Source organism: Herpailurus yagouaroundi, unplaced genomic scaffold (assembly GCF_014898765.1).
Source record: "Herpailurus yagouaroundi ecotype Mexico unplaced genomic scaffold, PumYag 203, whole genome shotgun sequence".
NCBI lineage: Eukaryota > Metazoa > Chordata > Mammalia > Carnivora > Felidae > Herpailurus > Herpailurus yagouaroundi.
In genome coordinates this window covers 6,959,931-6,983,572 of record NW_024412434.1, presented here as the reverse complement: position 1 = coordinate 6,983,572, position 23,642 = coordinate 6,959,931, and the positions used below count along the sequence as shown (strand labels likewise).

At 38.5% G+C, this 23,642-nt stretch overlaps 1 protein-coding gene across 1 annotated transcript in view; it reads left to right on the top strand.

The window, feature by feature from the left end:
* MTPAP (mitochondrial poly(A) polymerase) overlaps positions 1–22,351 on the top strand; it is a 32,991-nt gene extending 10,640 nt beyond the window's left edge. Inside the window, exons 5-9 of the mRNA XM_040451081.1 lie at positions 5,672–5,883; positions 7,684–7,910; positions 19,099–19,191; positions 19,275–19,348; positions 21,394–22,351. Coding sequence (XP_040307015.1) covers positions 5,672–5,883; positions 7,684–7,910; positions 19,099–19,191; positions 19,275–19,348; positions 21,394–21,756 — 969 coding nt within the window. The 3' untranslated portion in view covers positions 21,757–22,351. The remainder of the gene's footprint in view (positions 1–5,671; positions 5,884–7,683; positions 7,911–19,098; positions 19,192–19,274; positions 19,349–21,393) is intronic.
* Positions 22,352–23,642: the final 1,291 nt, after the last annotated feature.

Here is a 23,642-nt window from a genome sequence, read left to right as displayed (position 1 = left end):
AGTCAATGTGTTTATTCATTATTACTGATAATTTTTGAGTTCATTTTTACTGTGTTATTTTTTATTTATGTTTTTCAGTGCTTTATCTTTGCTTTTCATTTCCTTTTCCTTCCTCCTATTGGAGTCCTGCTTTTTTTTAAAAAAAATAAAGCTGAAGTACAGTTGACACAATGTGACATAAGTCTCCGGTGTACAGTACTTAAAAAGATCATATGTTATGCTGTCCTCACCACAAGTGTCTGTCTTGTCACATCTGTCACCATACAATGCTCTTGCAGTACCAGTGACTGTATTCTCTGTCCTCTACCTTTTATTCCTGTGGATTGCTGCTTTATTCCTGCCTCATCCCACTTTCTCCTCTTCGAGTTTGGAAATTATATATTCCATTCAGTTCTTATTAACATGCGTATGTAACAGGTGAAGTGAACCAGTATCTCCGCCATTCTCCCACACAATATGAGGGACGCTTTCATTTAGTTACAGCTTGGAAAAGGCTTCTGTGTGTTTATAAAATGTAGGTTTTTATAAACCTCTGTCTTCTCTTACGTATTTCAAACTAGGAATCTTCTCTACGTGGATGTCCAGTTGACACTTGAACCTACCATTTTGAAAATAAAACTTTTTTCATTCTTTGTAGATACTCTTGGTGAGTTTTTATGAAAGTGCTTAGGTATGTTTCACATGTTAATTAGTGGCATTTTCGTTTTCCTGATATTTGCCATCTTCTTTGATTCTAAGTTATCTCTCGTATCTCCCCCTTTATGTACATCCTCAAAGCTATAGTGGCACAGTTCCTTATAAACTCTCACTTAGATTAATGTCACAGTATGCTGTTTTCTACCTCATTTCTTGTGTCATGTCTTGGTTTTCCAATCTTTGGACCATACTGGAGTTATCCTAAAAGACTGATTGGATCTTCTCACAGACATAGAATGGGTCTTCTCGTTAGCATAGTATTGAAATGATCTGTCTCTTAATTAATTTTAGTAACGATTTCTCATTATATGTCTTTGTCTACCCAGTGTTCCAATCACATCGTTTAATTACCAAATTATAAGGCACTTTTAGAACATGAATACTGGCTAATCTGTCTCTTCAGTGGGGAGTGCTCTTTCCCACTATTCCCTGACTGCCGTACCCTGGTAGTTTTCAAAGGCCAGTTCTTACTCTGCCTTCTTGACACCATCTTGATTTTTTTCTTCTCAGAATTAATTACTCTTTTTTTTGTAGTATCTTGCTCATATTTCTGTCTCCAGATTCCTCCTGTGTTATGTTTAGTTAGCAGCTGATATATTCCTCCCACTATATCGTAAGCTAGGGCAGGGCAGCAACCATGTCTGTTCATTTTCTTATCCCAAACAGTGCCTGGCATAACTCAATATGTTCTGCTCAGTATATACTTACTGAATTAAAGTAATACAAAACACATAAAAATGAAATGGATCATTCTTAGTAAGACTAACATGTACTTGAAATTGTATTAAATTCCTGGCAGGGACACTTAAGTTGTGCTAGGTTATTTTTATTTTAAGTAAAAGACTTTGCTAAATAATCAAGGAGTGTAATAATATATTGTAATGGCTAAAGCCCGGGCTCTAGAGCCAAATTGCAGAAGAGTAATTCTTCTACTTACTAGCTGTGTGATCCTCGATAAGTTATTTTGGTCTTCTCTGTGCCTAGATTTTTCTAGCTGTGAGATTGGGTTGGTGCTATAGCACCTGGCTCGTGGAGTGCCGGAGGGCTTCATCGAGCTAATACATGTGAAGCACGTAGGACGGTGCTCAGTGTGTAATAAGTGTTCCAATGTTGATCACCATCAGCAGCCATATTACTAGTTATTTCATTATTATGCAGGTAGGAAACACACAGTTTTTTCCGTTGGAGGCAGAGGTAAGCGTTGGAAACTTTTAGTTGGGTCTTAGATTTCTGAAATATAGAGGTATTCCAAAAAGATGTTTTCAAAGACAGTGCTCCAATCTCACTAAGCAATTTGATGTTATTTGGTATGTAGGCTTAACTAATGAGATGTATTATAAATGTGTACCTTGAAATATGTGCGTGTTTAAGATTATAATAGCTTTGCTACTAGAAATATTAAAAATGAAATGTAATGAAAACCAAAAGCACTTTTAAATTCATCTACTTCATGAAAGAGTCTCTTGGACAGCTTTGTGCAATTGTGCACTCTCCTTCCTCTCCTCTTGGTTTGTGTCTCCTTTGGCACATCACCTTGCTTTATAATTCTGGGTGCTTATTTTATTCAGTCCGAGTTGAGGGGAGTTAGGAAGAGTGTGTTAGACTCTTGTATGTCTTTTAGCACTATGTAGAATATTTTGTGCATCACAGGCACTAGAAAGAGATGATTTGCTAATGAGTAAGGGAAAGTTATTTAGCAACTAAATTGTAAACTTTCATGTTTCTTAATGTGTGAACGATGCTCACAAGTGAAATGTGCTGCCTAAGTTATCACAAATATCATTTTAGTACAAAATTAAAAAAAAATTTTTTTTAATGTTTGTTTATTTTTGAGAGAGAGACAGAGTGCGAGTAGGGGAGGGGAAGAGAGAGGGAGACACAGAATCCGAAGCACGCTCCAGGCTCTGCCCTGACACCCCCCAGAGCCCGAAGTGGGGCTCAAACTTGCAAACCACGAGACTGTAACCTGAGCCAAAGTCCGATGCTTAACTGACTGATCCACCCAAGCACCTCAGTACAAAATTTTAAGCTAAAATCTTGCTCTTTTTCTAATAGGGTTTTTCTTTTTCTGATAGGGTTTTATGTATTACAGGATTTAGGTAACAGAAGTAAAAATTGGTGGCCAAGTCCTATCCTCTTCTCTAAATTATTGCTGTGGGCAAGGCGCTTACCTTGTGTTTTATTTTTATGAGATATTGGCATGATACCAGAGTAACTTAGGAAGAACATAAAAATTTTTTAAAAATTTATCTGAAACAAAGAGGTGGCAGAGGAATAGCAAAATTAGTAAGAAATGTTTATTGATTTGGCCGTCTGAGAAATTTCTCTTATTTTTATTTGTTTGTTAGAGGAGAGTAATTTTGGGGGGGGGTCTTATTTCTGCTCATTATAGATGTGCTTTTCATCATCTGCATCTTCCATAATTGCAGTGTTTTATTCCATAATGCAGTGTTTTATTTCTCTGTGGAGTGCATTTATCTAAGTAGAATTATCCCATGTGGTTATTGATCTCTTGCTTCTTATATGAGCCAGATTAGGCCAGGTTATGCTTCGGTGATAAACACCTCCCCAAACTCTGCACCTCGCTGTTAATCTCTTGCTAAGGCTGTGTGGCCAAAGCAGGTCAGTAGGGGCACTCTGCACGGGTCTCTTAAGCACCCAGGCTGAGCAGCTTTCACCGCCCGTGCCCGTGCTTCTGGCACCGAAGCAGTGGAAAGGCACAGTGGAGAATGGACCACTAGCTTTTAAAGCTCTGCCTGGAAGTGGCTTGTGAAGCCTCTGTTCGTATTTCATTGGCGACAGCAAGTCACGTGACTGTGCTTCACTTTAGAGGGGCAGGAGGGGGACACCCTCCTAAATGTCAGAAAGGCAATGCAGAGTATTTGGCGAATACCTTCTGTAACTTCACATTCCTGCCTATAGTTCACAGCTAGTTCTAGTTTCTAGACTGGAACTCAATTACTGCATTACTCAAATCTGTTTTTCTCTGGTGTCATTTTCACTTGTTGCCTCAGCGATTTTATTTTTGTCTCATTTGTAGTGAAAATCTCATTATCTCCTTTCTTCTGAATACTTCTAACCCTTTCTTTGCATCTGAGTCCAGCACAGCTGATACTAGTCTGATACTAATCTCCCAATTCCCCCTTTTTTTTTTCTATCCTGAGAGTATTTCACCTCAAACCTGTCTCTTTCTTCTGGTACTGCTTTATCCTGATAGAAGATGTTTCTTTTTCTTTACTTTTCTGTTGAGTAGTTCTGTGCTCTATTTGTTGGTTATTCTTGTTTGGGTTCCTTCCCATATATATTGGTGTGTGTTTGAATTTTAAAATCGAATAGACCAGGGAACCAGAAGTTACTAAGATCTTTTTTTTTTTTTTCAACGTTTATTTATTTTTGGGGACAGAGAGAGACAGAGCATGAACGGGGGAGGGGCAGAGAGAGAGGGAGACACAGAATCGGAAACAGGCTCCAGGCTCTGAGCCATCAGCCCAGAGCCTGACGCGGGGCTCGAACTCACGGACCGTGACATCGTGACCTGGCTGAAGTCGGACGCTTAACTGACTGCGCCACCCAGGCGCCCCTAAGATCTTTTAACAAAAGGACTAAGCTAGATTTTTGAAATTTTGATGCTCTTAAAGGAAATCCATTTTTTTTCTTCAATATAAAAGTTTCCTAGTTTAATAAAAAGCTTGTCTCGACAGAAATAAATAGAGAAAATACAACATGTTTATTTCTGGGGATTGTTTGTATACATGTCACACCTGTATATTTTTTAATGTCTTTTTTTCTGATTATAGAGTAATAGTTCCAGAAATGTATAATGTAAATATCTCTGATGGTCTCACCACTTGCAGAGGTAACTACTATGAATAATGTAATGAATTTTGTTCTGAATTTTTTTCCTCTGCAGGTAGAAATCCTTCTACCTTTTTATAATAAAACCCTTTATCTTTGCAGATTATAACCTGATTTTTTTTTCCAGTTAATAGTGTCTTGGCAGTTCAGTCTACTGCATCTTTTTCAGTATTCCACTAAATGAATGTACTGTAATTTGCTTAACGAGTCCTTTATTTGTTTAGTAACCACATGCGAAGTAACCCCGTTTGAGCTAAAGCCGACCCATGAGTCCTTTATTTGTTAAGACAGTTAGGGTGCTGTCTTTTATTCCCCTCTTAATTGTCAACCGTATTAGTTAATGTTCTTTGCTTATTCACAGATACCAGCTCAGACTAGCTTAAACAAAATTTTTAAAAAAGTAGAGGAAGTGTCATAGAACCCAAGGCAAGGAATGTGAATGAGTCTTAGGAAAGAACCAGAACTAGGAAGTGTAAATTATCAAGAGTACATGAGGTACTCCGTTTCTTTCCACATACTTGCTTTATTTTTCTTTCTTCCTTTCCCTTCCCCCTCTCTACACCCCCATTGATTTTTTTTTTTTTTAAAACATTTATTCATTTTTGAGAGAGAGTGTGAGCGGGAGACACAGAATCACAGAGAGAGAGGGAGACACAGAATCTGAAGCAGGTTCCAGGCTCTGAGCTGTCAGCACAGAGCCCAAGGTGGGTCTTGAACTCCTGGACTGAGAGATCACGACCTGCGCCGAAGTCGGACGCTTAACTGACTGAGCCACCCAGCCTCCCTTCTTCTTTTTTATTTTTAAGTTTATTTATTTTGAGAGATAGAGAATGCAAGCAGGGGAGGGGCAGAGAGAGAGGGGGAGAGAGAATCCTGAGCAGGCTCCACACGGTCAGTGCAGAGTCCGACATGGGACTCGATCTCCCAAACCATGAGATGATGATCTGAATGGAAGTCAAGAATCAGACGCTTCACCAACTGAGCCACCGGGGTGCCCCTTGAATGTGTGTTTTTTGTGTTTTGTTTTGTTGAAAATGACTTAGAGCTTTCTTCTAGAGAGTTTATTTAAGAAATTCCTTCTTATTAAAAGCTCCCATTTACAAATGTTTTTATTGTTCAGACCTCGGGAAATTTTCTGATGGAATTTGAAGTGAAAAATGTACCTTCAGAAAGAATTGCAACTCAGAAGATCCTGTCTGTGATAGGAGAATGCCTTGACCACTTTGGCCCTGGTTGTGTGGGTGTACAAAAAATCTTAAATGCTCGGTGTCCTCTCGTGAGGTTCTCACACCAGGCCTCTGGATTTCAATGTGATTTGACTACTAACAATAGGTACTATATCTTTGTTTTGTCATCTTAAATGTGAATATCATAAGGTGTTAGCATAGTTTTTCTTGTACAGAAACAGTGGCTTTGGACTTTTATACATGCTTTAATAATAACTTCAAAATTTTTTGAATACTTGGATTTAAAAATTGGAAATATTTTCTCTTAGATATATCTGTTGGCTTTTTGATATTCATAAATAAAATGTTAGGACGCTGTGTTTGAAGTGTTAACATACCTAACGTCATCTGAGGAGAACTGTTTCATTGTTCTTACCTTACATAGTGTGATACCATGAAAACACCTGTAACAGACCTTCTGTATGTAGTCATCTAAGTATACTTAGAAAATAAAGTAGCACATTGGGGTTGACCCTGAACCTCTGGGTATAGACAACTTAGGGCCCTAACCCCAGATGGTGTTTGCTTTGGATGGAAAGTGGGTCGAAGCAGCTTCAGTCTGTATAAGTGTTTTCCTTAGCATATTTTCATTTTATTATCCTAGCAGCCTGTTTCCTTAAAAAAATGGGGTGCGGAGTGACAAGTTCTTTCCTACTCTGACTCCTTATCGTTTTTGTTCTTAGCAGGGAAAGCTTCTCAATGCAGGAGTTGAAGTCAGAACTGTAGTGTTCTCACTGCATGCATTAGATTTCACTACATTATCTGTTAGATAATCTGTACTAACAATAGATTCAGAAAATCCATTCAAGAGCAGTTTTGCTTAAACTCCTGTTCACTAACAAGGCAGTGCTAAGTACTTCTGAATTTCTCTCAAGTAGCCCAAGGGAGTAAAAATAAGTATACATACTGCGTTTTCTATCATTATTATATTTTCTGTATAGCATGTGTGATAGAACAAAATGGCATCTGTGTCTGTAGCAGTGTTATTTTTATTGTCTTGTTGGGACAGGTTTTTAAAAATTTGTTCCAAAATCTTTCAGGTTTTTATATTCCTGCATTGTTTCTTTATATCGAATACCTGGCATTATTTGACATTTATTTGCAACTTAATTCAGATTCATTTACATAAAACATGTAATCACCTTGAATTTCTAATTTGCAATTTCTTCTGTTCTCTGTAAACTCAGGAAGGAAATGTTTTGATACTTCACAGTTTGAAGTTGATACCGTTAATGGTTTTGTGCCCTCTGTCGGTTCTTTGGGACATTACAAGACATGTTTTGATCAGTAGGAGCTTAACTTTAAAATATTTCTGATTAATAATTTTTTGCATTGTAACTTATGAATAGGAAGCTTTTTGAAAATTGGCTCTAAAGGTCGGTTTCTTTAAAAGACGTTTTATCTTCATAGGTTTTGGTTTTTATCAATGTTAGACGTATGTAATTTTGCCTGAGTTTTAAGACATTTATACTCTTGATAAAATTAGTACAGTGTTTTCCTTGCTTGCCAAGAACTAGATAACCAAAGCATGAAAGTCAGGTGTAGAGCCTCTCACTTACTAATGTGTCTGTCTTTATCGATAGTTACTAAAGAGCACATCTGTAGCGTTTCTCTTAATTAAGTCATGTTTAGGAACTTTGATTTAAAAATTCTAAGTTTTACAACTACATCATGATTGTCAACATTTAAAGAATATTTTAGTGGTAATGAATGTGTTTGATAATCAACCATTCACATTCAGTTTTATGTTGCAAATACATAATGCTTCTGATTATCTGATCATGGTGTTCTGAATACACTCAGAAATGGTAAGATATTTACATATGTTCCCAGGTATGTGTTTTATTCTAGTCTGGAGCCATAATTTGGTGGTTTGAAAATTCTTTTTTTTTTTTTTCTTTTGAAGGATTGCCTTGAAAAGTTCTGAACTCCTTTATATATATGGTGCTCTTGATTCACGAGTGAGAGCCTTGGTGTTCAGTATTCGATGTTGGGCTCGAGCACACTCATTAACGAGTAGTATTCCTGGTTCTTGGATTACAAATTTCTCTCTTACAATGATGGTCATCTTTTTTCTCCAGAGGAGATCACCCCCTATTCTTCCAACACTAGATTCCCTGAAAACCCTAGCAGGTAAGACTAGAAGCAATCTATTTTCTCTTTCTGATGTTTTAAATAATATAATTACCATGTGTTATCAAAGACGTGTGTTTGTTTATTAGTCATATAATTTGTCTTCTGTATTTTTAAAACATTGTGAATCTAAAATTTAAGTGTTTTTTATTTTTTTAATGCCCACCAGGGGTCATGAGAGCAGAGGATTTGCAAAGCTGAGGTCTTTAGAGTTCTGCCTTATTTGTGTCAGTTGGCAAGGTTGTTTACAATTATCATGAGACAGTTGGAACCTCTCTCTTAGTTGACCAAGCCTGGAATGACATTGGGAAAAAAAAAAAAAACCTATGCCAGATACAGCTTCTGAGTGGATCATAGTTTCAGGATGGCTTTCCAAATCTGAACTTCCAGATGTATTTATTTATTTATATATTAAATATATATGTATATAATTATAGTTATATTTTTATATATATAATATACATAATATATATTTTTGAGAGAGAGAGAGAGAGAGAGAGAGAGAGAGACAGAGCATGAGCAGGGGAGGGGCAGAGAGAGAGGGAGACACAGAATCTGAAGCAGGCTCCAGGCTCTGAGCCATCGGCACAGAGCCCGACGCAGGGCTGGAACTCACAAACTGTGAAAACATGACCCGAGCCGAAGTTGGACGCCTAAGTGACTGAGCCACCCAGGTGCCCCCAGATTTATTTTTAAAGAAGCTAAAAACTGTTCCATGATGTTTTAAAGATCCTAAATGTGGTTTTTAGTTAAAAGTTTACAAGCAGTCTTAGGTGAATTATTTTAAAATTATTATGTTATTTATGTCACAAATTATTTGACATTTTGGTAGACTGCCAGAAGAGATATTAAAGTATTAGAGTTCTAAATTCTAAACGGAAGGTGGGCACCTGGGTGGCTCAGTCGGTTAAGTGTCCGACTTCAGCTCAGGTCATGATCTTGCTGTTTGTGAGTTCGAGCCCCACGTCGGGCTCTGTGCTGACAGCTTGGAACCTGGAGCTTACTTCTGATTCTGTGTGTCCCCCTCTCTCTGCCTCTCCCATGCTCATGCTCTGTCTCTCTGTCTCTCAGTAATAAATTAACGTTAAAAAAAATTAAAAATTCTAAAAGGAAGGTAAACAAGGGATACACTGAAAATGTATATATGCTCTATCTTCTGCCCGTCCTGTGTATTGCTGCAGGATAATACTTCTAAGGTATATCCCTGAATCTTCCGTGTTTAAAATAACCTTAAAAGAGATTTTATTCCCTGTGGAGTAAACCTCGGTTTACTCAGCTTCGTATTTGAGATCTTCACTTATGGAGCCGTCCCTGATTTCCCAGCCCCTTCTCTCATTCCTCCTCTTCATGTGCTCCCACATTCCACTCACTATGGTGATGACTCTTTGTATTCTGTCTTAGCACTTTGGTTCATGCTGTTTGTTTTTCTGCCTGGATTGTGACTTCTCTAAATTCTCTCATCTGTGCCACTTTCTCTTATCCAAATTAGAAGTAATTCCTTCCTGTGAACGCTGTTAAGTACTGCATGGCTTAAAGTTGAGCTTTAAAAAAGCTCAGTATGATGGGTTAATGGAAACTGGGAAGTTTTCAGAAGGTAGGGTAGTAGTCACATATCTCACTGTTGAGGTTGAAATAAATGGGCAGCATCCATGGCTGTGCTCATCTCATTGTTTGGTGTCATTCATTCACTAAATATTTATTGGTGACTTATTCTACATCAGGTGTTATTTTTTGGTGCAGTGACGATATGGACGTTGTTCTAAGGTAACTCAATCTGGTAGACGTAAGACATACATACACACACGCATTAAATATTAAATGTGGGGAGATCCTCACCAGTAAGCAACCTGTAAATAGTGCTTCCTCTTTAACCTTTGCTGTGTGCATTGATGCTTAAAACTGCCCTCATAGAGACCGTTTTGGGAAAAAAATCATGGAACTTTTGGAGTTCAGCAAATAAGGAAAGAGTAGAATCTGTAGAAAGTAGGAAGAACTAAGGCAAGTTTATGCTGGGAGCAGACTATCCCTCACATCTTGATGGCTCTAGTCCAGTCTTACTCGTACTGCTACTCTTCCCAGAGTTGGGCCCTTGACATTCCCTTCCTGGGAACATTTTACTGCCTTTTCTCCTCAGCCCCATTTGTTTCCCACCAATGTACTTGTAACTAGCAGAGTGATATTCACAAATTCATCTCTGATTGTATTATTCTCTCTTGAAATCCTTCAGTAACTTTCTAAAAACTTTCTGCTAATTATTTTAGAAAAAGAATATGATCTATGGACACATTTACAGTATGTTGAGTTTTTATTTCAAATCTATTTTTTAAAACAGTTTAAATTTATTCACATCTAATGGCATCAAAACAGACAAAACTGATTTTGGAATTGTTTAATTTTCTGTTTTAAAATACCACATTGGTGGTTTAAAATTTTTCTGTGTTAGCTTTTAAACACTAAGTTTGAATTTGTTGTTGCCGTTACTACTCTGAAATTGCCAATAAATGAAATGAGTTGTCAATAAATGAAAAAGCAAATTTGACAGAATTATTGCTACTTTTTTATCTTTGGTTTTGAAGTTCTAGTGATATCTTGAATTTGCTATCAAAGAATTTTTCATAAGTGAATGTATATTAAGGATGTGGTGAGTATTTTAAGAAGTTATCAAAGTTTCTTCTTCTGTTCATTTAAGTATTTTTCAAATTCCATGTTTTTTTACCCTTCCTGATTTTAACCAGTGGTTCCACATTGATATGTATTCACCAGTCTCTGGCCAAGAATGAAAACAGTGTTAGACCATGAAATAATCAAAATCGTCTTGGGTATTCTATGATTGATGGGCTGAGTGAGTTAAGTCTTGTGTACATTTTGTTTCCTCTGAGTCGTGCCCCTCACTTGATATCCAAATAGAGGCTCTCAATTCTTATTTCTTAAAAAAGAAAAAATACGTTTGCTTGCCTGTTTGTTTATTAATAAAAGGCGCATAAATTTGTGGAACACCTATGAGCACTTCTAGGACTTGATAAACCACTGTTTGGAGCTTAGAATAAGTCCAAACATTGTAGAGTTGTATTTAGGGGTCTCTTTGATCGTCCTTTTCCTCCTCTCGTCTCACATTCACTTCTTTGTGCAAATCGGGAGCGGCAGCACTCTAAACTCCTCGCTGATCCTCAGGTGTTTTGGTCTTTTTTACATCTTTGTCTTTGCCTGAAATTGCTTTCTCGCTACCTCCTCAGTTTATGTGGAGAACCTCCTCAAGATTAGGCCAGCGAAGAAAGAAGACAAACCGAGTCCCAGATCTCTCGTGTTAGGTCACCCCTGTCTGGCTCCCTCCCGCCTTCCTCGCAGGAGGTGGTGTTCTGGTGGCCTCCAAGTCCTTGGTGCACACCTGCTCGTTGACAGCTGTAACATAGCCGATTTATCTACCCAAGGTGGCCAGGCCTTTCTAGGGCACGCAGTCTCTGATTCATTTCTGCATCTTCTGTTCCTGGCATAGGATTGGGTCCATAGTGGAAGTTCAGTAAGTAGGTTTCAGATGCTGGGTGAACATTATAAAATTGAAAACTTTTTGTACTGAGCATGATGGCAACTTTCATGTTTTGGTTATTCTTGAATTTCTGTTTCTCTGTGTTTTTGTATAATCTCCACTTCTCCTCATACCCCCCATGTCTCTTATCGTGCTTTCTCTCCTTTTTTGGCTTTACTGTCTTTATTTCTGTGCTTAGTGCTTCGTGTGGCATTTTCCTTTTATAAACAGTTGTTTGATTACAGTTTTTTGTTTAGGACTTCTTTCCTGTGATGAATTAAAGGTTTGAGGAAGAAATGACTGGGTACGGTATTGTTGGTAGTGTTGCAGAAACCCCCGAATGGCAGGAAGTTTTCATTGGTAGCTCTGTGACTTGACTGCCGAACAATTTCTTGAGTGCTAACTCTGTGCCAGGCATTTAGCTAAAAAATCTTACACACCATCTCATTCAGTCCTCCCAACAAGTCTTATGAGGCAGAATTATATTTTCATTTTATAGGTGAAGAGACTGAGGCGTTGAGAGGTTTTCTAAATTTCTTAAGGTAACTGAAATATAATACAGAAGTATGTGCGCGCGCGCGCGCACACACACACACACACACACCAATTTTGACCAACTGAATACACCCAAGTGAACATCACTCAGACTGAATAAATACTGCAGAAGTACTGGTGTGTTCCCTCCAAGTCCCTACACATCCCCACACCCCTTCCCAACAATGGACTTGCTTTTACCTGTTTATGTCTCTTAGCTAAAGGGCATCATGTCATGTGTATTGCTTTGTGTCTGGTTTCTTCCCGCTCAGCATTGTGTTGAGGAGATTCGTTCCTACTATTAGCATATTTGTGGATCATTCATGCTCATTGCTGTACAGTATTCTTTTATGTGAAGATACCAAAAGATATTTTTAATTCTATTTTTGATGGGTATTTGAATAATTTGTAGTTTGGGACTATTACAAGTAATTGCTCATATCATTCTAGCACATATCTTTTGGTGAGCATAGGTACTCCTGTCTTTCAGGTATAAACTAGGAATAGAATTTCTGAGTCTTAGGATTTGGGTATATTCAGCTTTAATAGACACTGCCAAACAGTTCTCCAGAGTGTAAACTCCCACAGGCGTTATGTACAGGTTCAAATTGCTCTCTGTCTCTGCCAACACGTGATACTATCTTGTTTTATGGTAGCTATTCCAAATGCACGCGTAGTGGCATCATGGTGTGTTTTGGTTTTCTTTTCCCTAATGACATTGACCCCCTTTTCATACACATATATGTTATCTGTCAGCTATTTGGGTATCTCTTGTGATGTTTCTTTCAGTCTTTTGCCTGTTTTTCTCTTGCACTCTCTCTCTCTTTATTTATTTAAAAACATTTTTTTAAGTGTTTATTTTGAGAGAGAGAGAGAGAGAGAGAGAGAGAGCGCGCACAAGTAGGGGGAGGGGCAGAGAAAGAGGAGAGAGAGAATCCCAAGCAGGTTCCATGCCGTCAGCACAGAGCCCGATACAGGGCTCATCAGTCCCAGGAACCCTGAGATTATGATCTGAGCTGAAATCAAGAGTAGGATGCTGACCTAGCCACCCAGGCACCCCTATCTGTCCTTTTTATTTATGTATTTAAAAAAAAATTTTTTTTAATATTTATTTATTTTTGAGAGACAGGGATAGAGCGTGAGTGGGGGAGGGGTAGAGAGAGAGGGAGACACAGAATCCGAAGCAGCCTCCAGGCTCTGAGCTGTCAGCACAGAGCCCAACACGGGGTGCTTGAACTCAACGAACTGCAAGATTATGACCTGAGCCGAAGTCAGATGCTTAACTGACTGAGCCATCCAGGCGTCCCACCTATCTGTCCTTTTTAAGGGATTCATTTGCAGGAATCCTTTATATGTTCTGCATACGAGTCCTTTGTCACGTGTTATGGATACATGTGTATGTCTTTATGTGTCAAATACATAACTGTGGTTCTCTTTTCACTGTCTTAATGATTGATGTTTGGTGAAAAGAACTATGATTTTTTTTTTTTTAAAGTTTATTTATTTTTGAGAGAGCGAGAGAGCGTGAGCAGAGAAGGGGCAGAGAGAGAAGGAGACACAGAATCTGACGCGGGCTCCAGGCTCAAAGCTGTCAGCACAGAGTCCGACACAGGGCTCGAACTCACAAACTGTGAGATCATTACCTGATCCGAAGTCGGATGCCCAGCCGACTGAACCACCCAGGAGTCCCAAAAGGACTATGATTTTTAAAGTTCAGTTTTATCAAAGTTACAGATACACATAGTTAAATAGTTAAAGAGTAAAAGATTCTACAAATTTCATAACAATAACTTCCACTCTGAGCCTCTGCCTTCGAGTCATTTTGTCCTTTGCGGGCACCACTTTTTTTTTTTTTTTTTTTCAACATTTATTTATTTTTGGGACAGAGAGAGACAGAGCATGAACGGGGGAGGGGCAGAGAGAGAGGGAGACACAGAATCGGAAACAGGCTCCAGGCTCCGAGCCATCAGCCCAGAGCCTGACGCGGGGCTCGAACTCACGGACCGCGAGATCGTGACCTGGCTGAAGTCGGACGCTCAACCGACTGCGCCACCCAGGCGCCCCATGTGGGCACCACTTTTAACTCTTAGATGATCTGTTTGCTGTTTTAAACCATATTCTCAAAATAAAATGCTTTAATTTCTTTATGTAGTTGGGGAGTATAATTGACCTATACAACATTATATTGGTTTTAGGTATACAGTGTGATGATTCAATATTTGTATATATTGCAAAACAATGACCATGTTTCTTGAGTTTTAGTTTTAAGCATCATATATGACTTCCCTTTATGAAAAAAGAGGAATTATCTTCTTCCCCCTGTAGCCCTCACCATACACACGTCTCTTCCACCCCTCATATTCTGAATATGGCTGTAGCATAATTTTACTATGCACTTTTTTTTTTTAATGCTTATTTATTTTTTTTTTTGAGAGAAAGAATGTGAGTAAGGGACAGGCAGAGAGAGAGAGAGATAGAAAGAGAGAGAATCCCAAGCAGGCTCCATGCTGTCAGCACAGAGCCCAAAGCAGGGCTTAATCTCACAAACTGCGAGATCATGACCTGAGCTGAAATCAAGAGTTGGATGCTTAACTAACTGAACCACCCAGGCTCCCCTGCTTTGCATTCTATATATTATGACTATGTAAATGCTATTCCTGTTTAATCCATGGAGTAAACTAAAATTAATTTCCTTTCCTACCCAACTTTTTCTGTTCTTTGGAGTTTATAGTTTGTTTGCTTAGTTTTTTGTGTGCTTAACATTACTTGAATCTCCAACTTGCTACCGGTTGTCTAAATCTTTTCTCAGAATAGTCAGAATCATCTATTATTCTGTGAATTAATTCTTTCTTATGTGGCCTCTTTTGTTTCTAAGTAGCTTTTTTCATTTTATTTCACTTTTTAAGTTTCGTGTCCTCTTAGAGGCCTTCTTCAGGTGTCTGATAATCTTTGATTTTCTGCTCATGTTTGAGTTGGAAACTAAAAAGTTCATTTGAATCTCTGAGCTTAGGTGGGGCTTGTTGACTCTGAGCTTCATTGTAGAGCAGTGTAGCTGGACTATTGCATTGGTGGGCACTTTTTATGTCACTTTCCCCAGGTCATTCCTCTTGAGCTATTCAGATCCCCCAGAGATGACTTAAAAAAAATTTTTTTTTTGCTTTGTTTTTGTTTTGGTCTGGAACAAAAGACCCAGTTACTAGCATGCTGTAACTTTGATATTTACTGTGCTTTTCTTCTTGCTTTTAGAACAATTTTCCCAACCACAGCCATGCCTTGTAACTCCGTGTGTAGATACCCTCTCTTTACCCTCTCCAAGTACTCCAAAGTACTCTAAAGGTTTTCTGTCAGGGAAGAAGAGATCTGGGGGAGTCTAACTGCTTCTTTAACCAGGGAGCTTCCAGTCATGGTGCTTCCAGTTAGACCTGGTGTTTCTATTTCCTGAGTTGTTGGGAGAGAGCTCTGCCTTGTAGATCTGGTTTTTTCTTTGCTTTTTTTTTTTTTTTTTTAAAGTTTATTTATTTTCAGACAGAGAGAGTGGGGAAGGGAGAGAGAGAGAGAGAGAGAGAGAGAGAGAGAGAGAGAGAGAGAGAATCCTAAGCAGGCTGGGCACTGTCAGCACAGAGCCTGACAAGAGGCTTGATCCCACAAACCATGAGATCATGACCTGAACTGAAATCAGGAGTCACACGCTTAACGGACTGAGCCACCCAAGGCGTCCCTTTTTTTTGGCTTTCTTTACTACTAGTTTAGGATTTAGTCTTTTCAGAGTTCCTAAGTCTTTGCTACTTGTCCATCTGTTCTTCCACTGAAAAATTTTTGGTTCTTATTTCTTCTGTTCTCTGTCTTCAAGATTTTATGTCATTTTACTGTCAGTTCATAGGTGTTTTGGGAGGGGGTGAAGATAGATGCTTGTGTTCGTTTCATCACCTTCACCCCATAGCATGTGCTCATAACTGGTATATAGGCTCCCTCCGAGGGAGGCTGAGTGTCACTGGAGCATATGGCATGGTGGGAGGAGCAGGTAGAACTTCACCTGTCTGTTGATTAGCATAAGTGATTAATAGGGAACAGTCTATATTATAGATGTACGTATGTGAAGAATAGTGTCTAAGTATGAGTCGCATTCTGGAGTTGAGTGAGCTACAAGACAATCAGTAAAGCTACTTTGAAACACGGATATAACCATAACACTTACACTCTTCTCAAAGTTACATCCAGGCACTTGAGAGGCAGTTGCTTGGATGTGCATTCTCAAAAAGGGTTCTGGCTGGGTGGGTTAGAAGGAAGCAAACTGCCAGTGTGTCTAATGTCTAAGTGTATAGGACTCCCTGCCCCATATGCAGCAGCCTGCGTTAATTAGTACAGCAGGGATCACCTTTTTGCTTATCCCATTTAATTACTACTGACCTCTGGAAGGTTTGGACCTGTTAATAGTTATAATAGAAGCTGAACATAGTTATACGATTTTTAGGTATTCAAGTTTTGCTCCAGCTCCTCGTAAAAAACCAGGAATCATAAAAGATTTGTTATCGAAGAAAAAAATAGTAAGCCTTCATATGAACTTTATGCCTGTTATGTCCCTAATATTCGTGCTTCTCAACTTCAGGTTACTTATTAGAAATGCATGTAGCTGGCACAATGTAGATTTTGCTCATTTGACCAGAAAGATTAACGTAAACAATCACACAACCCGTAGACAGGATTATCTGTACTGCAGCCCCTGGGTAAGTGCCAGTAGTGATCTCTGTGACTAATTATGAGTTATTATAATGTGGATATTAGTACCCTGAAAAAATGTGGGTAAGTTTATCGATCTGGCTGTGGCTGCGAGAACATTATTCAGTGAATTTCATTCGTCATGTGTACTCTGCTGAAAGAGTAATTGACGTACCAATCCGTGAGGGTCTAAGGTTTCCCAAGGAAGCCAGAAAATCAAATTTAGTAAATGCATAACCTTACTTTTTCATAGTTTTTAAGTTCACTTAAGGTGAAGTTGAAGGAATGTGTCATCAAGCTCCTAATGTGAGTTAAGTTGCTTATTACATGGCTATTTTCCTTACAACTGAGAGAGTTTGTATTTACTTATTAATTTTTGCCGGTGTTTCGTATAATACTTTTAAGAAAAAAGTGCCACAGGTTTAAACTAATAGTGATAGGGCTTCCTGTGTCAGAATAGGTTGAGAATAATTTTTTCCTTTTTTTTAATGTTTATTTTTGAGAGCCAGAGTGCATAAGTGGGGGAAGGGCTGAGAGAAGGAGACAGAGGCTCTGAAGTGGGCTCTGCACTGACAACAGAGAGCGCGACGTGGGGCTCGAACTTGCAACCCGTGAGGTCATGTTCTAAGTTGAAGTCGGATGCTTAACTGAATGAGCCACCCAGGCACCCTGAGAATCATTTTTCTAAGGCAGCACTATCCAATAGAACTTTCTATGATGATAGAAGTGTCCTGTATCCATGTTGTACATAGGGTAGGTGCTGGTCACTTGTGGCTCTTAGGCCTTTGGAATATGGTTAGTGTGGTCCAGGGACTGAATATTTTATTTTAATAGCCACCTGTGGCTGGTGACTGTTATATTGGACTGCGTAGATGTTGTCTGGGTGTTACAGTAAACAATGGGGGACAGACAAAGGAGGGGAGAGCCTTGGCCGCCAGGCTGCTAGGTTTGAATGCCTTAGTTAGGGATTTTGAAAAAACAAAGATGGTCCCATCTTAAATCAGAAGATACTTTTTTTTCCTTCAAGTTTTAATGCTTTCTGTTAAAAAACCCTTTTAGTGAAGAGCAGTGGTCACAGAGACAGCTTAGCCCTAGAAATATTTTGACATGGAGCTCATTTTTCTATGGTAGGAATGCTTTAATTGGACATACATTTCTGAGAAACTAAAAGAACATCGACATATGTGACTGGCACTGTTGTCACAAGAAGTATAACCTGTTGATAGTGTAAAAGAATAAAACATGTGTCTGGGTCCCATAAAAAACCTAAGTGTAACTAAGTGTAACAAGTTCTTCAGGGTACTATAAATTATTAAAATTAACATGTTAGGATCTAGAATAATTTTTGAGAAATTACATTCGTAACCCAGGTCTACCCAAAAAATGCCAACACCACACACACAAAAAAACAAAAATTTGAAGGACCCTTATTTATTTCTTTCTAATTTCTATATTTAATCCCCCTGCTGGGGATCATAGGCATTCATTGATCATTCACATTACTGGTTATGTGCCTACTGTATGCTAGACACTTGTTGTAGCTGGACTGGGTGTGGGGAGGGGGAATAATGAATAGGACCATGACATTTGTCATCCCAGCGTGGAGTAGGGGAGTGGAAAGCGTGCCTGCAGTCACAGTGCAGTCAGACAAGTGCTTATGGGGCACAGGACAAGGATGGCCCACTTGGAATTAGGAAATGCTTTCAGATGAGGCGGCTGTTAATTAGATTTTTGAAGAGTGGGCATTTGCCTGCTGATTGTACAGTGGAATGTAGATTAGAATGGCTGAGGGATTTCATGGTGGCTGTATATTTATCATGAGGGAAGGGATTACTTCTGTAGGTACAAATACTATTAGAAAAGGTGAATGCTAATGTCCAGTATGCCATTTACTATGTGGTGGTGAATTCTGGTTGCTAGATCACTGCATTTTAGAACTTGCCAGAGGTTGTTCAAAACTCTCAGAGCATTCAGTTTGTGTCACGGATGAATTGTTGAAAATAATATGCATGAAAGGGTGGTAAGGACGGAAATGGAGAGGAGATTAAATATTATTGATAAAAAAATAGAGCCAAGATTAGAGCTGGTGAAAGATGGGAACTGTCTGCATTTTCATGTATAACTGAGAAGCCGATTTCCTGAAAAGGTAGATTAAGAGTCATTGGGTTGTTGATAGTTCTAGTATGATAAAAAAAAAAAAAAAATGTAATGCTAATTTCGTTGTAGTATAATTAGTCTCAAATCTTTTTTTAATGGAGTTTTAAGACCTATTAACTGTAAACATACATAGCATTGACTAATGATAGGACACATTCATCTGTAACTTTGATTTAGTTAATTCTGAATTTCTCTTCTGAAGTAGGCCAATATCTTTGAAATAGAGTGTGAAATATTTTCCATTTCTGTTTATTTAAGATGCAGAAGATAAATGTGTAATAGAAGGCCACAACTGTACCTTTGTTCGTGACTTGAATAAAATTAAACCTTCAGGAAACACAGAAACACTAGGTAGGTGTTTTCTTTCTCTGTTTGCGTTTTTTTAACGTTGAAATAGACCTTCCTCTTATTCTCCTTGTTTTATTTTCTTGCAGAATTACTACTGAAAGAATTTTTTGAATATTTTGGAAATTTCGCTTTCAATAAAAATTCCATAAATATCCGACAGGTAAATAATATTTTAATATTTGGTGATTAAGTATCTGGTCTTCTGCTGTACTAATACTGAATTAGTTTAGTTTACAAAGTACTCTAATGTGTTACTGTGTTTCAACTCTGCAGTAATAGATACTTAATAAGGAAATTGAAGCCTGTAGGAGCTGCCTAACTTGAGTAAGATCAGTCACCTAATTATTTGGAAGAGCAAAAACCAGCTCTTTCAGCATCTAATACCACATCCTTCAAAATACAGAATATATTCTAAAAATGTTTCTGGAAAACATAATTTTATATACAGTTCTTTTTTTTTTTTTTTTTTTTCTGAGAGAGAGAGCAAGCACAAGCAGGGGAGGGGCAGAGAGCAGGAGAGACAGAATCTCGAGGAGGCTCCACACAATCAACGCAGAGCCCGAGGTGGGGCTCGAACTCCAGAACTGTGCATGGTCATAACCAGAACCAAGATCGAGAGTCCGACTGAGCCACCCAGTGCCCCTACAGTGTTTTTTTTTTTTTTAATTTTTATTTGAGAGAGAGAATGAGAACAAGTGGGGGAGGGGCAGAGCGAGAAGGAGAGAGAACCTTAAGCAGGCTCCAGGCTCAGCTCAGAATCCGATATGCAGCTTGATCCCAGGATGCTGGGATCATGACCTGAGCAGAAATTGAGTCAGACCCTCAACCAACCGAGCCACTCAGGTGCCCTTATACAGTTCTTTCTAAACTGCTTTTTGTGTTTGTGGAAGCAGTAGGATACACAGCCATGGAGGTTTTAGTGATTCTGTCCGTTTGAGCCCTAAATTTATTTAGGGAAATGAATTTATGATTTTGGTTCATCTGAGTAGCTGGAATGATAGACATTTTTCTAAAACAAGAAAATCTAGAGCAGAACCCTAGGCAAAATTTGTTCATGGTGCGGGATACTTGAGGTAGCTCTCTGGGTTTGTGTTTAGCATTTGGGTACTTAATTATAACCATTGTAAGACTGGCTACATAAAACACATCCTCAGGCATTTTTTTCTGTTGTTTCTTTAGCTCGCCTTTGTTCATTCTCGCCTAACTCTTATCCTGCTCATGGAGATTTTGTTTAACAGCAACAAAAAAAGTGTGGGGAAGGGCAGGGGAGGGGACACAGAGCTCTGAAATGCAAGCTAGTATGGAGTTAGATTCCATATGAGAAAAAGGTCGCTGATCATACGAAGTTCTTTATCCTTTTTGAACTTTACCCCCAGGGCTCAAAGATGATGGATAGGCAGGACCACTGCTGGCTAGGGCATGAGAGAAGTTAGGGAATCACTAGGTGCTGCTCACATTGGGGAATCTTGGCCATTTGCTTTGTAATAGTTGAGTAATACATGTGATAGCCTTTGAAAGAGGAAAAGCTTGTAGAGACTACTGCATCTGCTGGTCGTGTGATCACAGCTGTAGCATTTCTTTTACTTCTGTGAGATGTTGTTGTACCTGTTAGAGCCTCACAGAATAGAAGTTGGATCTTTAGGAATATAATAAGAAACTTCCAGTGTTTTAAAATGAATAATGAATAATCCTTTGTTCCTTCTCTTCCTTTCTGATTTTATACTTGGGAAACATTAATTACCGTGTTTAATTTAAGGATTCTAATTTTGTGTGCTTCTATTATGTTTTTAGCAAGTCTTAAAAATAAGTGTCTTCATCTTATTTTCTGCTATTTTTCTTTGTCCTTTTTTTTACCCTTCCTAGCTTTATCCTGTTAGGTAAAAATTATGCTATTTTAAGAATACTTCTATTGGTTGACTTAGTTGAGGTGCCTCTCATCTGAGCATCATCATCCATAGCTCATAAACCTAATTTATTTTTCTCTAAAGAATAATCACAGAACTACAGTGGTAAAAAAAAAAAAATCAGAAGTACATGTTCACATGACATGCACACATACCTGGTTCCCTTGGGAAAGAAATCCTTTACTCTGTAAAGTTCATGCTGGGATTTTACATGTTTTTTAACATTTTATTAAACCAAATGGTTGTTCTGTCTGAGCTTTTCGTGTATTTATGCATTTTTCTTCCTTATAACAATCTATAGGGAAGGGAACAAAACAAACCTGAATCTTCTCCGTTACACATTCAGAATCCTTTTGAAACTTCTCTCAACATCAGCAAAAATGTAAGTCAAAGCCAGCTACAAAAATTTGTTGATCTGGCCAGAGAAAGTGCCTGGATTTTAAATCAGGAAGATAAAGATCGGCCTTCCTCATCGAGGAGTCAGCCCTGGGGGCTGGCGGCCCTGCTGTTGCCGTCTGTCGTGAACAGCGCGTCTCTCGCCAAGAGGGTAAGGAAGAAGCCCGCAAGTGAAAGAATTAAAAGCCTGCTGGAATCCATAAAAAGTAGCGGTCCAGAAAATGCCACCAGCACCAACGGGAAAAGAACAGTTAGTACTCAGGCATGATGGCTCCTCCTGCAAGAACTGGTTTTCCGCGGTAACATGCTCCTTGGACTACCTGGAACCACTTTCCCCTGATCTTCTCATGGGGCCCCTTTCCGGTCTGAAGTTCTGGGATGGTTTCAGTCTGATAAGCCTCCTTTCCACCGGCACTTTGAGCTGTCAGCCACGAGGAACAGGTGGAAGGAGATCGGAATGTTCTTTAAATAAACTGTACAAAGAAAGTGGTAAAAATCCGGTTTCAGATCAAACCATTGTTGATCTCTACATCCGTCTCTGGGTGGAAATCATTTAAAAGGACTTCTAGATATGTACGTATGTAGTCAGTGGATACAATAAAACTTCCGAATTTGCTAGTACTCTTTAGTATGTATTTTTTATTTTTTATTCTTCAAGCAAAGTACTGTACTCTTATTCACATATACATTAAAACAGGTTGGTAGTGATTTCCAAAAATGGTCATGTTTTTAAGATATGAGTGCGGACACTTCATTCACTGCATTCGAGCTATTCCAAGCCAGATCTGTAAAAATATTGGTACATTGTATTTTAAAATATTAGTCACTTTTGTTTTCAAAAATAAAACCCTGTTTCTACTATATATTTCCAGTATTCTTTTACTTTTGAAACCTCCTTTCTTCCTGTTCGAAATAGAGACATATTGAAATAGAACTTCCATGACATTTCCTGTGGAATAATTTTCAGTTTTAGAAGCAAATAGTGCGGTGCTAGAAAACAGGGGACTGGAGCCAGCCTGGCTTCCTGGTAGACTGCTCAGCCTGTCCGGGGCCCCACTGTTTCATCTGTCACAGGGGGGACGACAGTAGTGCCTACTTCACACATTGTTTTGAGTGAGGTACGTAGGAAAGTGCTAGGTCAAGAGCCTGGCACATCATACCTGTCACTTTTCTTTAGCTGTTACTTTTTCGTGTTTGTGGTGTGTAATTCTTGCTATTCAGAAATCAGATTTACAGTTTGTGGTGCTTTTCAAAATGGTTGCCCATCTAAATTTTAGGTCAGAAACTCTAACCTGTTTGGGGAACTCACTAATGGAATTGTTACGGAGCAAGTAAGTTCTGCACCCTCGTGGCTCTGCTGTTTTGATTTCACATCTGAAACCAACAAACAGGTGTCAGTGTTCTTGTATACAGTTCTTTTAAAAGCTAGTTTTGATTTGTTCTTCAGTTAGGTTTACTCTGTTGGGCAAGAAATCTGTACTAAGAATTAAAAAGAGGTTTAAAAAGCATATTTGGTTTAGAGTTTCCAAAGGAAGTGATTTTCTGTTCACAGATATTTGGACATTTTCTTTGTAAAGTTGGACATTGGACATTTTTTTTTTTTAAAGTCTAAAATGATCATTGAGGCACATAAAATACGTGTTAGCATTTTCTTTTTCTTTTTTTTTTTTGTAATCTATAGAACAACTCTGACACTGTAAGTTTGTATTACTTTTCAGGAGCAGATTTAATTATGTGGGAAATTTAAATCTACAAAGATCTTCTAATACAAAGTTTTAATTCTAGTTAACTGAATATAGACTACAAACAAATTTAATGTTTTCTCATAACTTCTCTGTATCGCCTCCCAAATTTTTAAAAAATAGTTTTATTAGATTGTAGAGATAATCTTCAGTTGCTTACCATTGCCATTGCTTAATTAAAACTGATTGCAGCAATAAGGTAAGGAAAAAGTTTTGTTCAGTATGTGAAAGACTTGATATGAGCCCACCTAGCTGAGATTAATTTCAGTTCTACATTTTTCTGGATTTTATGGCCCACTGGTATCCATCTGTAATCTTAGAGGCACAAAGCCTCTAAGTGATCATAGAAGAGAAGAGAAAATACAGTTGAAGTCAGTAGGACTTCCTTCCTGCTGTCAGTTACTCCTTGCCT